The sequence below is a fragment of the Andrena cerasifolii genome, chromosome 13 (genome assembly GCF_050908995.1).
Source record: "Andrena cerasifolii isolate SP2316 chromosome 13, iyAndCera1_principal, whole genome shotgun sequence".
Classification (NCBI taxonomy): Eukaryota; Metazoa; Arthropoda; class Insecta; order Hymenoptera; family Andrenidae; genus Andrena; species Andrena cerasifolii.
In genome coordinates, this window is record NC_135130.1 from 11,436,150 (window position 1) to 11,450,142 (window position 13,993).

At 42.8% G+C, this 13,993-nt stretch overlaps 2 protein-coding genes across 2 annotated transcripts in view; one reads left to right on the forward strand and one right to left on the reverse strand.

Annotated features, from left to right (window-relative positions):
- Positions 1-13,993, reverse strand: part of Sppl (signal peptide peptidase-like protein) — a 327,977-nt gene that overhangs the window by 287,913 nt on the left and 26,071 nt on the right. The gene's annotated exons all lie outside the window — the stretch shown is intronic.
- LOC143375800 (fatty acid synthase-like) lies at positions 1,025-11,811 on the forward strand. Its single transcript, XM_076825278.1, has 19 exons — positions 1,025-1,206; positions 1,278-1,528; positions 1,956-2,187; positions 2,294-2,712; positions 3,206-3,499; positions 3,582-3,789; positions 3,873-4,033; positions 4,110-4,427; positions 4,598-5,103; positions 5,178-5,482; positions 5,556-5,954; positions 7,247-8,277; positions 8,351-8,592; positions 8,661-9,357; positions 9,416-10,247; positions 10,333-10,802; positions 10,878-11,132; positions 11,220-11,474; positions 11,571-11,811. The coding sequence occupies exons 1-19, from the start codon at positions 1,158-1,160 to the stop codon at positions 11,748-11,750; spliced, it is 7,104 nt and encodes a 2,367-aa protein (XP_076681393.1). The 5' UTR covers positions 1,025-1,157; the 3' UTR covers positions 11,751-11,811.

The following is a 13,993-nucleotide window of genomic DNA, read 5'->3' on the forward strand; positions in this document are numbered from 1 at the left end:
AATACTTTAGCATGCGTAGCCGGTTTGAAACTGATAGAAAATATATCATCTTATTCAATCTGGACTTTACGGGAAGAAATTAAATTTTTTTTTTAATGCGGTTCTAACTGGCAGCTTCAGCAGGGAATTACAATAGTATGCAATTACCTATTGTCTCTATTGCAGGCAGGTTAAAGGTTCAAGTAGAGTTTATTAATTAATAATTCATAGAGAAATGGAATATTTAAGAAAATAGCGTAGGTACTGTATTTCAGTTTGGATAAGAAAATCACTGTACTCTTTCGTATTTCGAATGTAGAAACAATATTCGACTTGTTAACTTCGACGAAAGTTATTCATGCTTTGAAGTTTAAGTAACTCGGGTGGTGCCCCCAGAAAGATTAACCCCTTAACCCCTTCGCTACAGTAGATTTTAATACGTAATGCGTTTCTCTTATTCTACTGTGCTTTCTACACACTAAACATTTACGTCTCGTATTTTTTTTCACCCAAGCGGGTCGCCACAGTTTTTTTTTAATATTACTAAGTTAGAATAATATTTTCTGAAATACTTATTTATAATGTATTTTTATTACCATATTAAATTTACTTTACCTTATATGTAGAGTGCGGGAGGGGGGGGGGGGGGTTGCAGGTTATTTGAATATTATGAAAGGGGGGTCGCGACTCAAAAAAGATTAGGAAATACTGGGTTAAAGAAATGAGCATCCCAGACTAGACTAGAAGTGTACACAGTATCTAATAGTAATAATTCAGGAACAGTAAATTCAATGTGCAAACGTCATTTCTTGTGAAAACTATTATGCAAATTACTCTAAGGAATATTCAGTAAAAGTACCCGCTATTGTTCGCGGCATTTCTCGCGGGATGGCGTGATTATAAAAACTCATGTGCATTACGCTGTGCTTTAATTAAACGAACAATCTGAGAGCGAGTCGTAGCAATTTCCTTAAGTGCCAAATGAAGCGCGATAATTAAGCAAGCGTGACGACAGTTGAAGAAAACGTACACGCTCCTTAAAGATGCCTAGCAAGGTGCAAGCAACCCCATCGAGCGGGGGATACACTTCGCCGGAACCAGGGGAGGAGGTGGTGATCACCGGTATCTCCGGTAGATTTCCAGAATGTGACAACGTGACTGTGCTGAAGGAGAAGCTGATGAACAAGGTGGACCTCATTACAAAGAACTATTCGAGATGGAAGATAGGTGAGACTCTAATATTCTTTCCTAGCTTTGGCCCGTTTAACATGCAAGTAAAACCAAGTGTATTTGTGTAGATCATTCGGAAATTCCACGGGATGGCGGGAAAGTCTCCGACCTGTCCAAATTCGACGCGCACTTCTTCGGAGTGCATTATAAGCAAGCTCATACAATGGACCCCCTGGGCAGGGTGCTGTTGGAACACACGTTCGAAGCCATTATCGACGCCGGAGTAAATCCCAAGGAAGTGCGGGGAACAAACACCGGTGTTGTTGTGGCCTCCTGCATCAGCGAGACCGAGAAGACATGGTTCTTCGAAAAGCTGCAGGTGACTATTGCCGTGTTAATTCGAAATGTAAAGAAATTCATATATTTTGAAACCATACTAAAGAAAATAGAAATAATGAAAAACCGCGGTTCGAAAAATATAGAACACCTAGGAAATTTGTAAAGAAAACTGAGAGAACTTTACTTTTGTTACTAAAAATGAAGATTTATTAAGTAGAATATACAAATAAAAAAATATATTCCCGTGCCTTAATAAATAATAAATAAAAAATAACAATGAAAAAATAATAAAAAATAATAATGTGTTTGTATTAGATTTAACAATTTGATTCGCTTTTCAAAAACCTCAGTCAGTGAGTCAGTCAGTGGTATTTGAATTTTATATATATTTTACGGGTTTGTAAAGCCTACGCTTAATACTTACCTTCAACACCTCCCGAGCTCGTTAAATGTGCCCCACGTCTTAGGCCAACGGATTCGGTATCACTGGCAGCAGCAAAGCGATGTTGGCCAACAGGATCTCTTACTTCTTGGATCTGCACGGTCCATCGTACACGGTAGATACAGCCTGCAGTTCCAGCATGGTCGCAGTAGATCAAGCATGCAGAATGATACGAACTGGAGTATGCGACCAAGTCATCGTCGGAGCTGCGAATCTGTGTCTTCACCCCTATGTGTCGCTTCAATTTATGCGACTAGGTACGAAGTAGCAGCAGCTTCTTAGAAATCGCCAGTCGCTTAGCTGGATAAATATCGAGATACATTGTGTCGTCTAAGAGATATATAAGCACCAGTCCGATTTCAGGTGTTTTATCCAGGGACTGCCGTTGCAAATCCTTCGATGCGAAGGCTAACGGCTACGTGCGCAGCGAGGCCGCATGCGCGATCTTCCTGCAGAAAGCGAAGGTGGCCAAAAGGATATACGCGACGGCGGTTTACACGAAATCGAATTGCGATGGCTACAAGCCGCAGGGTATCACCTTCCCTGCCAGTGCCATACAGGCGATGCTCTTGGAAGATTTCTACAAAGAGTGTGGAATTCCTCCAACGATCCTGTCTTTTCTGGAGGCGCACGGCACCGGGACCGCGGTCGGTGACCCTGAGGAACTCGGGGCGATTGACAAAGTCTTTTGCAAAGGCAGAAGTACACCGCTTCGAATTGGTTCAATCAAGTCGAACCTAGGACATACCGAGCCTGTCAGTGGCCTCTGCTCTGTTGCCAAGGTATGCTTTCAATGATAAATGCCACTAACAGGAAATATCGCGCGACGTGTGCTTCGGAATAAGGCTGTTACGAATATTCAAAGTATTCAAATATTCGAATACCAGGGAATTCAAATTCGAGATTCGAATATTTGAAGAATTAGGAGTATTCGAATATTCGTAGTGATCGAATTTCGGATCGTACCGAATTAGATGCTGAACATGAAATATTTTTCACACTTTATCATGAATTAATACTCCCAATTATTTGAATAATTCGAAATTATTTGAATTATACGAAATTATTTGAAGTATTCGAAATTATTTGAAGTATTCGAAATTATTTGAAGTATTCGAAATTATTTGAAGTATTCGAAATTATTTGAAGTATTCGAAATTATTTAAAGTATTCGAAATTATTTGAAGTATTCGAAATTATTTGAATTATTCGAATGTTTGAATATTTACGGCTCTACTTCAGAAGACATGCCATAGTACTCTGACACTTTTTAAGATTCTCATTGCAATGGAGACCGGCCTAATTCCACCAAACTTGCACTTTACGAGTCCTACGAAGGGTATGAAATGCTTCGAGGAGGGAAAGGTAGAAGTTATCACAGAGCCCACGCCTTGGGACGGAGGATACGTGGGATTAAATTCCTTCGGTTTCGGTGGAGCGAACGCTCACGTTCTATTAAAATCTCATACCAAGGAGAAGATCGACAATGGGAGGCCTTCTGACGACTTGCCCCGACTCGTCGTTGGATCTGGGCGCACCGAAGAGGCAGTAGAAACGCTTCTAAATTATGTAAGATAATTAAATATCATCCCTCCTGAGCACTACAGACATTCGATATAAAATAGTGGATAAGGAATATCTTGCTAACTAGGTGGAAAGCATTCCAGTGGACGTGGAATACATTCGACTCTTGCATGAAATTCATGCTGATAATATATCAGGTCACTTGATCAGAGGGTACACCCTAGTTGGATCTGAAGTATCCGAGAAGCCACCGAGAGAGATGCAAGAATTCCCGGGCACAAAGAGACCAATTTGGTTCGTTTTCTCTGGCATGGGATCCCAGTGGGCTGGAATGGGTAGATACATGTTAAACTATTTCTGGGCAAAATTATGCTCTCGTTAAAAAGGAGAATTCAAATATCGAATTTAAACGTAACAGGTAAGGAATTAATGCGATTCCCCACCTTCCTAAAGGCGATACAAAAGTGCGATGCAGTTTTAAAACCGCATGGCGTTGATATCGTTAAAATTATCACGAGCAAGGACAAGGAGACGGTTGACAACGTCCTGAATTCATTCGTTGGAATTGCTGCGATTCAGGTGAAATGAGTATATAACTATATGGAGTAACGATTATTGCCTTCCACGACCGTAACTAACATTAACACCCGCAAAGATCGGTCTCGTAGATCTCCTCACATCCGTGGGTATAGTGCCAGACAACATAATCGGCCATTCTGTGGGAGAACTTGGATGTGCTTACGCAGACGGATGCTTCACCGCTGAGCAAATGGTTCTCTCTGCGTACTATAGAGGTTTGGCGTCTATCGAGACGAAAATGATTCGTGGATCAATGGCAGCGATCGACCTCGGCTATGAACAAATCAAAGACATGTGTCCACCAGATATCGAAGTGGCATTCCATAATAGCGCCGATAGTTCCATTATCAGTGGACCAGCGAAATCCATGAAGCAGTTCGTGGCTAAATTACAGGTACGTGTATCGCGGTCTCAGCGCGAAGGAGTCAGTTCGGGTGCCCCGGGATCGCCAGTTCCCGCCTCGAGGACATGCTTCCCGGGAAGAATCACCCGCGAAACATGCCTCGAACCCTGCGGGTGTACAAAGATACAATTAGCGGGGTGAATCGTGACTCACTGTTCCAGGCACAGAAGATTTTTGCCAAGGAAGTGCCGTGCGGTAACATCGCATACCACAGCCGCTACATCGCGGAAGCGGGACCAAAACTCCTGGCGTACATGCGGAAAGTGATTCCCGTGCCGAAGTCACGAAGTCCCAAGTGGGTAAGCACATCGGTGCCCCGTAGCCAGTGGTCAACGCCAGAGGCACAGCTCTCCTCCGCCGAATACCACACGAACAATCTTCTCAACTCCGTGCTGTTCGCGGAGACGGCCACCATGATTCCTTCGGATGCGATAACCATCGAGATCGCTCCTCACGGCCTCCTCCAAGCTATCCTCACAAGATCGTTGGACTCCGCCGTAACAAACGTGCCGCTGACTCACCGCGGCCACAAAGACAACGCCGAGTTTTTCCTGCAAGCTCTTGGAAAACTGTATAACGTGGGCTTGCAACCACAGCTCCAGAATCTGTATCCCTCCGTTTCATTTCCCGTCAGTCGTGGCACACCAATGATCTCCCCTCTCGTGAAGTGAGTCAAGCAGTAGCTCCAACTCGTTGAAATGTTCGGCTAATACTTTATAAAACGGGAATGCCAAATTTCAGGTGGGAACATTCTGAAGACTGGTTCGTGCCACTTTACACGCAGCGGCAAAAAATAACTACGTCGGAGAGACTCATAAACATCGAGCTTACGGATGACACTTTCGAGTACATGGCCGATCACGTGATCGACGGAAGGAACTTAGTCCCAGCTACGGGATATCTCATGCTGGTTTGGGAAAGTGTGTCTTTGATGGAGGGAAAACTGTGCGATGAATTATCGGTAGTCTTCGAAAACATTAAGTTCGAACGTGCGTCGAATATTACGAAGGACGGTACTATCCCACTAACAGTCATAGTTCAAAAAGGTAGATCCCATTGCACTTTGGAAACAACCACTGTAAAAAAGCCAAACGCTTTAATACTCTAACGCGTGTTCAGGTTCCGGGAAATTCGAGATATCAGAAGGATCGACGACCGTGGTATCAGGAGTGGTGCGCGGAACAGAGAATCCTGCGCAAGAAATGATTTCGCCTGAGTTTTTAGAAGAGATCGAAGATGAAGAAGTGTTGACTACAAAGGACATATACAAGGAGTTGAAACTCCGTGGGTATCAGTACACAGGGGTGTTCCGTGCGCTAAAGAGTGCGTCGGTCAACGGAAAAAGGGGACGCATCGCATGGATGAAGAATTGGGCCGCCTTTATGGATAACATGCTGCAAATCAAGTTACTAGGCCTCGATTCCAGAGCATTGTACGTACCTACGGCGATCAAGAAGCTGGTGATAGACGTAGAAGCTCACGCTGATGCAATTCTGGACCTTACCGAAGAAAACATAGGTATGCCATTTTTTCTACACGTACCTATGCATTTGTACAAGATAAAAAAAAACTTAAAACCGCCTTCAAAAAAATAAAAATGCGCTAAAAAGTAAAAGATAATTTAATCCCTTATTTATTCTACGTCTCTCATATTTGTTAAGACGGCGCCAAATTTACACAGTGCAAATGATGAGACGCCGCTTAAAAAAATATGAGAGTCGTTGATTAAATAGGGGATTACGTTTTTTTTACTTTTCAGTGCATTTTTATTTTTTTGAAGTCGGTTTTAATTTTTTTATTTTTTGTCTTTTTAGTTATATATATATATTGACGCAACATGTTTAGGAGATATGAAAATCTTTATTTTTAACGAGAACTGGCAAAATATTGAGCCAGTATTCATGCAATGTAGGATGGGACCACCGCCCCCTTTTGAATAAAAAAAATTATCAAAATCGATTCATATGCTGAGGAGTTATGCGGGGACAAACATAACGAAAAAGCATACAAAGGGGTCGAATCTATACCCTGCTCCTTTTTGAAGTCGGTTAAAAATATCAAGGGGCAGATTTGTGTATGAGCTATTTAAGTAGGCTGAAGCCTAAGGCGGCAAATGTGGGAGGGCGTCAGTTTTGGGGAGCAACAATTTTTTGAGAACGACAAATTTTTCCAAATTCCATATTTTTTTGGAGACCTAATTTTGTGCTCATCAAAATTTTCCACGTCCCCAAAATTTTACACTCCTCAAAATTTGCAGCCCCAAGCTGCAGCCTACCCTGCTGGAACAGCCAGTTAGAACCGCGTTGAATTTTGATCTGGATCTATCTGGTTCAATGCGGTACTACCTGGATTTTCAAGCAGTGATTTGTGCCAGTTCAAAAACGAATCCGGTTCAATGCGGATATCCAGATCGATGGATGAAACAGGATTTGCATGTGCGAAATTTATCAATTTCTATCAGGAATTGCCATTTGTATAAACCCGGAAGTTTCGTATCTGAAATTGCGGATCAAAAATCTTACGGATTCAATCTGGAAATGCCACAAGCTCTTTCGAGTCCGTCGCGATCCGGATTGGCAGAACAAATAATTCACGGGATGCATACCGTCAAGATTTTTACATGCATATCCGGTTTGAAACCGATAGAAAATATTTCATCGGGTTCGATCTGGAATTTACGGGAAGAAAACCGCATAAATCCGGATTTAAAATTTTTTAATGCGGTTCTAACTGGCAGCTCCAGCAGGGTACTTATCGTATACTCAAATCCGCCCCAGATCGGGTCCTTACCAATTCTACGGGTATTCCAGAAATCCCAGTGCAAGTCTACACTAATCACGACGTCGTGAGATCTGGAGGTATAGAAATTCGCGGGTTAACAGCCAATTCCATCCAACGACGAAAGCAAATGGCGGACCCAGTATTGGAGGAGTACAAATTTGTGGCAAATCGTGATAAAGCGCAAGTCACTTTAAATGAAATGATTGTACTGTCGACTCAGCTGGCCCTAGAATGCCACATGTTGACCGGTCCAAAGATCCTTGAACTGATCGAAGTCGATGACAACGTCCCCGACGAAGAAGTCCTTACGCCTGATTTCCTCAAGGTGTTAGGAGACCTGCCAATGATTCGACCAAAGATGACTCTTGCTGCAGATTCTCAGCGAAGCCAAAAACTATCGTTGCCGGAGTCAGTGACAACGGTAGAGCCAGTCAAACTGCCGGACGATGGCACTGTCCTTATGGCAGTCGCCTACAACATCCTGTCGCCAAAGAAACAACATTCTTTAGACAAACTTATCCCCGCGATCATGGATCGGGGATTCATTTTAACGCGAGAACTGACGGTGAACAATAAAACTTACTCACACATCGAAAGACGTGGCTTGAATATTGTGTTAGAAAAGAGCTTCGGGGATGAGACACTACTGCTCTTAAAACAGAAGGAGAAACCTCCCAATAGTACAGAGGTTGTATACGTGAACAATAATGAATTTAGCTGGCTCAATAAAGTGAAAGACATCTTGAAGAACGAAGAAGAGAAAAAGAATGACGTGGCGGTGAGACTGGTACTGGTCGCAGAGGGTGACATGGAAAATGGGGCTCTGGGTTTGGTAAAATGTTTAAGGCGAGAACCCCGTGGCGAGATTGTGAAGACTGTAATAATTCAGGACGAAAATGCCCCCAAGTTTTCTCTAAACGATCCATTTTTCGCAAAACAGCTCGATATTGATATTGGCATTAATATTTTACGGCCAAACAAAGTTTGGGGTACATACAGACACCTGCCTCTGGCGCCACTGAAGCCAGTCCCAGTCCCTCATGGTTATGCAAATATTAAGGTATGCGAAAATTCTTAGTTCGTAGAATACTAAGGCTACAGAATGACCAGAGTTGTATGAAATTATTCCGCAGGTAAGAGGAGACTTGAATTCCCTGGAATGGGTGCAGGGCTCCCTCCAGCCTGACGTGAAAGATGAAAATCTTGTAAAAGTAGTATACTCTTCTCTGAACTTCAGAGATATAATGCTGGCTACTGGCAAGCTGATGCCGGAGGTTATAACGAAAAAGCGGGAGTTCCGCGACTGCTTGATCGGATTCGAATTCAGTGGAGTAGATGCCAGTGGCCGCCGAGTGATGGGATTCGCCGATAGCAAGTAAAATATTCATTATTTTTAATTACTTTCCCAGTCCTCAAATTCGTTTAATCTCCCGATTTTTCCAGGGGTATATCAAACATCGTCAGTCCCAACAAACTTAATGTATGGCCCATACCAGACGAGTGGTCCCTAGAAGACGCAGCCACGATTCCAGCCACGTACTTTACAGTCCTTTACGCTTTATACTACTATGGAAAGCTAAGGAAAGGGGAGAAAATTTTGATCCATGCCGGTAGCGGTGGCGTGGGTCAAGCTGCCATCAACATTGCCCTTTCCGAGGGCTGCGAGATATTCACCACCGTGGGAACCCCCGAAAAGAGAAGATTCATTAGGGAAAAATTCCCCAGCATTAGCGACGACCACATTGGTAACTCTCGAGACACGAGTTTCGAGCAGATGGTGAAGAAATTGACGAACAGTAAGGGAGTCGACATAGTCCTGAATTCCTTGGCAGAGGAAAAACTCCAAGCGTCAATTCGCTGTTTGGCTTATCGAGGTCGCTTCCTCGAGATTGGCAAATTCGACATGTCTATGAATAATAAACTTGGAATGGAAATCTTCCTGAAGGGAATCAGCTTCCACGGAATCATGTTGGATAACATGATTGCCGGCATTGCGCCGCATATACATGCAGAGATGCACAGGTATCTTGATACAAAACTTGACAACAAGGCAATCAAGCCTTTGAATAGAAAGTGCTTCGACAAAAATGAGCTGGAGGATGCCTTTAGGTACATGGCAGCCGGTAAACATATTGGAAAGGTGAATATAACAAATTTTTTCAATATTTGCCAATAATTAAACCTTCGATCTTCGACAGATCCTAATCAAGACAGGGGATGAGAAGGCACCCATGGACACGCCGATACTCGCCCATCCGAAATTCAACGCCATACCAGACAAGAGCTACGTGATCGTTGGTGGTCTGGGTGGTCTTGGGCTAGAAATGGCTGACTGGTTGGTGCTTCGTGGTGCCAGGAACCTAGTGTTCATCTCTCGCGGGGGCATTAAAAACGGCTACCAGAAGCTAAGGACAGAACTATGGAAATCATACGGCGTAAAAATCCTAATAATTTCTGGCCGGGACGCTTCCAAGACCACAGACTGTGAGTTCATCTTGAAATCCGCGGAGAAACAGGCGCCCGTCGATGGTATCTTCAACCTCGCAGCAGTGCTAAAGGACTGCCTGTGCATAAACCAAACCGAGAACGATTTTGAGGAGAGCCTGAAACCGAAGGCATCGATTACCAAGCAGTTGGATCAGCTGTCGAGGAAGATCTGCCCGACTCTTCGTCACTTTGTCGTGTTCTCCTCTATTTCCTGCGGACGGGGTAGCCCTGGTCAAACCAATTACGGTATGGGTAACGCGGTGATGGAGAGGATCTGTGAAAGAAGGGTCGAAGAGGGCCTGCCGGGCATGGCGATACAATGGGGAGCCGTAGCTGAAGTTGGGCTGGCCGCGGATCTGTTGGAGGACAAGAAGCAACTCGTGATCGGTGGAACACTGCCTCAGAGGATATCATCGTGTTTGGAGGAGCTGGACAAATTCCTGATGCATAGCAGACCGATTGTGGCCAGCATGGTTGTTGCGGAGAAACGAGCCAGCGCTAGCGAAGCTAGCACTGTTCTGGAAGCAGTAATGAATATCATGAGTGAGGAATAGTGTCCCATGGATTATCATTTTTTGCATGCTATTTGGACTACATCTAGCCTACTTACGATATTTTGTGGTTGCAGGTATGAAGGATCTAAAGGGTATCAGCCAATCTTCTTCGTTGGCAGAACTCGGAATGGACTCCATGATGGCAGTGGAAATAAAGCAAACTTTGGAACGAGACTTCGAAATCTTCCTATCTCCACAGGACCTTCGAGTTCTGAATATAGCTAAGCTTATAGAGATGTCCGTGAAGGAAAAAAAGGATTCGAAAAAGGGTGCAAAGTCTACATCCAACACAGAATCGTTGAGTGATATGAAGCTGTTGATGCGATCGATAAGCGTACCGCTGCTAGACGCTAATTACTGCGTGGAGCTTCCCGTCAAATGCCACGAAAAGAACAACGAAATATTCCTTATTCCGGGTATAGAAGGAAATGCCTGGATTTTTGATTCATTGGCACTCAAATTGAAATCCCCGGTTACCTGTCTACAGACGGGATTGCGCGAAACAAATCTATCTATAGAAGAAATGGCGGACCGTCTTCTACCTGTATGTACCTACAATCATCAGAATGGTCATAATCTCTCCCTCAATATTACTTATCTATCTTGTATTTCTCTGCAGTATGTATTAGAGAGGAGTAAGGACCGAAGAGACTTTGTGATTGTCGGATATTCTTACGGTTCACTGATAGCCATCGAACTAGTGAGGAGATTAGAAGCTCATGCCTTCGTCGGTCCGCTCATACTGATTGACGGATCACCTGACTATATGAAAGCCATAAAGGCAGCGCATTTTTCATCGGCTATAGATGCGGACTTCCGAACTGTGCTTTTAATGAGCCTCTTAAACGTCATTAACCCCTTTGCCATGCCAGAGGTAGTCTCGTCACTTTTCCATCTAGAATATACAGATCTTTTGATTCTTCTTCATTAAATATAATAAATACTCTTCACATTTTTGTAGTTCAAATTAGAATTGCATGAATGCACAACATGGGAAGAGAAGTTAGAAAAAATGCTCAGCCACGCACCGGAAGAAATTAATAAAACTTACGATCACGATACTCAGAAAGCGATTTGTACGTTCTTTTACAATCGCCTATGTACATTGGACACGTACGACAGCAACTCTCAGACACCGCTGAGAACACCAATTACGCTATTGAAACCAACACTACCAAGCATCAAGATGTCTGACGATGCTTACGGTTTGCACCAGGTGATCTTTGCGATTTGGTTTTTAGCCATAGGAAACTAGTGCGCTTCTTTACTGAGTGCTAGGAGAATATTAAAATGTGTACTGATTATTGTGTAGGTTACCTATGGAAGGGTTACAGTACACGAAGTCGAGGGTAACCACTTGTCGATTCTAGATAACAGTAAAGTCGCAGCAGCCATTAATCATGAGCCCTTGGACGATCAGGAGGAAGTTAAGGAACATCTAAGGGTTAGGTCGCCTGCCATGCAATTAGATGACGCGAGGTCAGCTAAATAGGATTAGCATAAATAACTGAGCCCTTCATTGTTGAGTTCAGAATATACGTTATGTATAAACACTGTTCACTTGTGTATGCCCTCCAACAATTCCATATGAAGGATACCTACCGATTCCAATACCTTCCTACCTTAGCTATCAAAGTACCTTTGGGTATATATACTTTAAATGCAAAAATCTCGAAATTCCGTCAATAATTGACGGAATTTAAATTTAACTCTTTGCTAAATACATAACCATTTGAAGTTAGAAAATTCTGATTAGCTGAAATTGTGAACATATATACTTGTGGTATCAGGAACCCCCATGCCGTAAGAGGGGGCCCGGAGTAAGGAAGCACGGAGAGTCGGCGTTAGCCGTGGTGGCAAACGCTGGTAATCAGCCCGCGAACGGCTCGGGTTGGATTCTCCCGGTGCTGTGACTCTCCTTTTTCCGAGGTTCCCAAAAAGTAAGAATTTTGCTAAGTAGTATCTATACTCTATACTATTATATAAAGAGAGAGCCGATTTTTATGTTCGCGCAAAACTCAAGACCTATTGAACCGATATTCCTCAAATTTTAACACGTTATTCCTGCATACTCTAGGATGGACATAGGCTATGTAGCATGGCTCAGAAAAGCGTTATTAACATTAATTTATGTGTAAACATTTCATGTGTACGGCTGTTTTGCAGAGTACATTACCCGTGTATCCGTCAGTCTACTTCGCGCGCGCATGCGCATATTCGGCCCGCGTGTTACCTCGCCCGCAGCAGTACCGTGATGTCACCACCAGATGGCAAAGCTTTTCGCGCGCTTTTTCGCTAGAGAAATGGATTACTGCGGACATTGTATGTTAGAATGATCGTAGGGTTATAAATTGCAGTTGCAGATTTTTTGTGTACCCCGTATGAATGTTAGTAGTATGCCCCGGGTGCGAAGAAATTTGTCAAGATCATTATCCACTCCTGCTCGACGTATGCAATATTAGCTTTGCCAATCAGCTTCACCCGAAATTTAGGTTCTGATTTTATAACAAAAAAATTGTTTTTTATTTATTTATCTTTTTTTGTGAAAATAGCCACGTTCATCTGGTTTAGGTTAGGTATATTGAGCTGGGACAAATTTCGTGACCTCTGAGTTGTTACCGTTTGAATGTTTTTAGGCGACACATGTGAAATCCTCTACTAACCTAATAGCTAGTAAAGGATGCAGAATGCTTAAGCATTTGCTTAAGAATAAGTAGCGACTGAGAATACCGCCCCGAGAGTAGTATGGGGCGACTTACGGCCGACCGCCTGTGACAAAAATATGTTACAATTGAAATCGTTATATCGTTAAAAGTGCGTGCCGTACAGTAATCGTGTTTGCATCGTTGTTCGTAAAAAGCATTAAGTCCAATTCACGTACTGCACAATATATCTCGCGCCCGACGCTCCCCCCGCTCCCAGTGTGGGGGAAATAAGACAATACTTTTAGGTGTTCCGCCACTTCGACTCACAATATCCCTGGAACCGTGAGCGCAACACGACTGTCCAAGGTAATATTCTAAAGCTCTCGACGAGATCTATTCAAATATATAAACAACATATCACAGTGGTTTAAGACGGCATTGTACTTTTTTTGCCCGAATATTAAGCATTCTTTATGATTTTTTTTCTACATGAGAATGAATAGCTAAAACGATGAGGTTTGTTGCAAATGAAAGATCATTGTTTGCGAGTATTGAAAGAACTTTTATTAAAAAAAGCACCCTCGCTGTAGTCGCTGAAACTTGGCTCCTCGCGGAGGGAGTAGAATTGCGGTGCGATAAATTCCGCCTTCTATGCTTATTTGAAACGTAAAAACAAATTCGGACATTAAAATTTATTATATTTCATGATCGTTGGCCGAGCCGATTCTTATTATCTTAATTTCGCATTTGAAACAAAATGGCGGATTGTCAAACTGTAGGTATCGATTTTCATGAAAAATTTTAATTTCTTTTTTGTGTAAAGAAAAATAGAAGGAAAATGAAAAATTAAGTTACCAAAAAAACGTCGGTCATCGAAAAAAAAAATTATATGAAATTTTTTGTGAAATTTTACCAAAAATCGAAAGAAAATTCATAGTACGATAATTTAATGTATCGCCTGCGGGCCCTGTCGCGTCACTAAAACTCTTGACTTTCTTCGCTGCTACCTTTATCGTTTTTATCTGACTCTCTAAATTCCACCTATAGGGTGGTTTTGGTCGTTTCGGGATCCAGTCTTTACGATATGTAC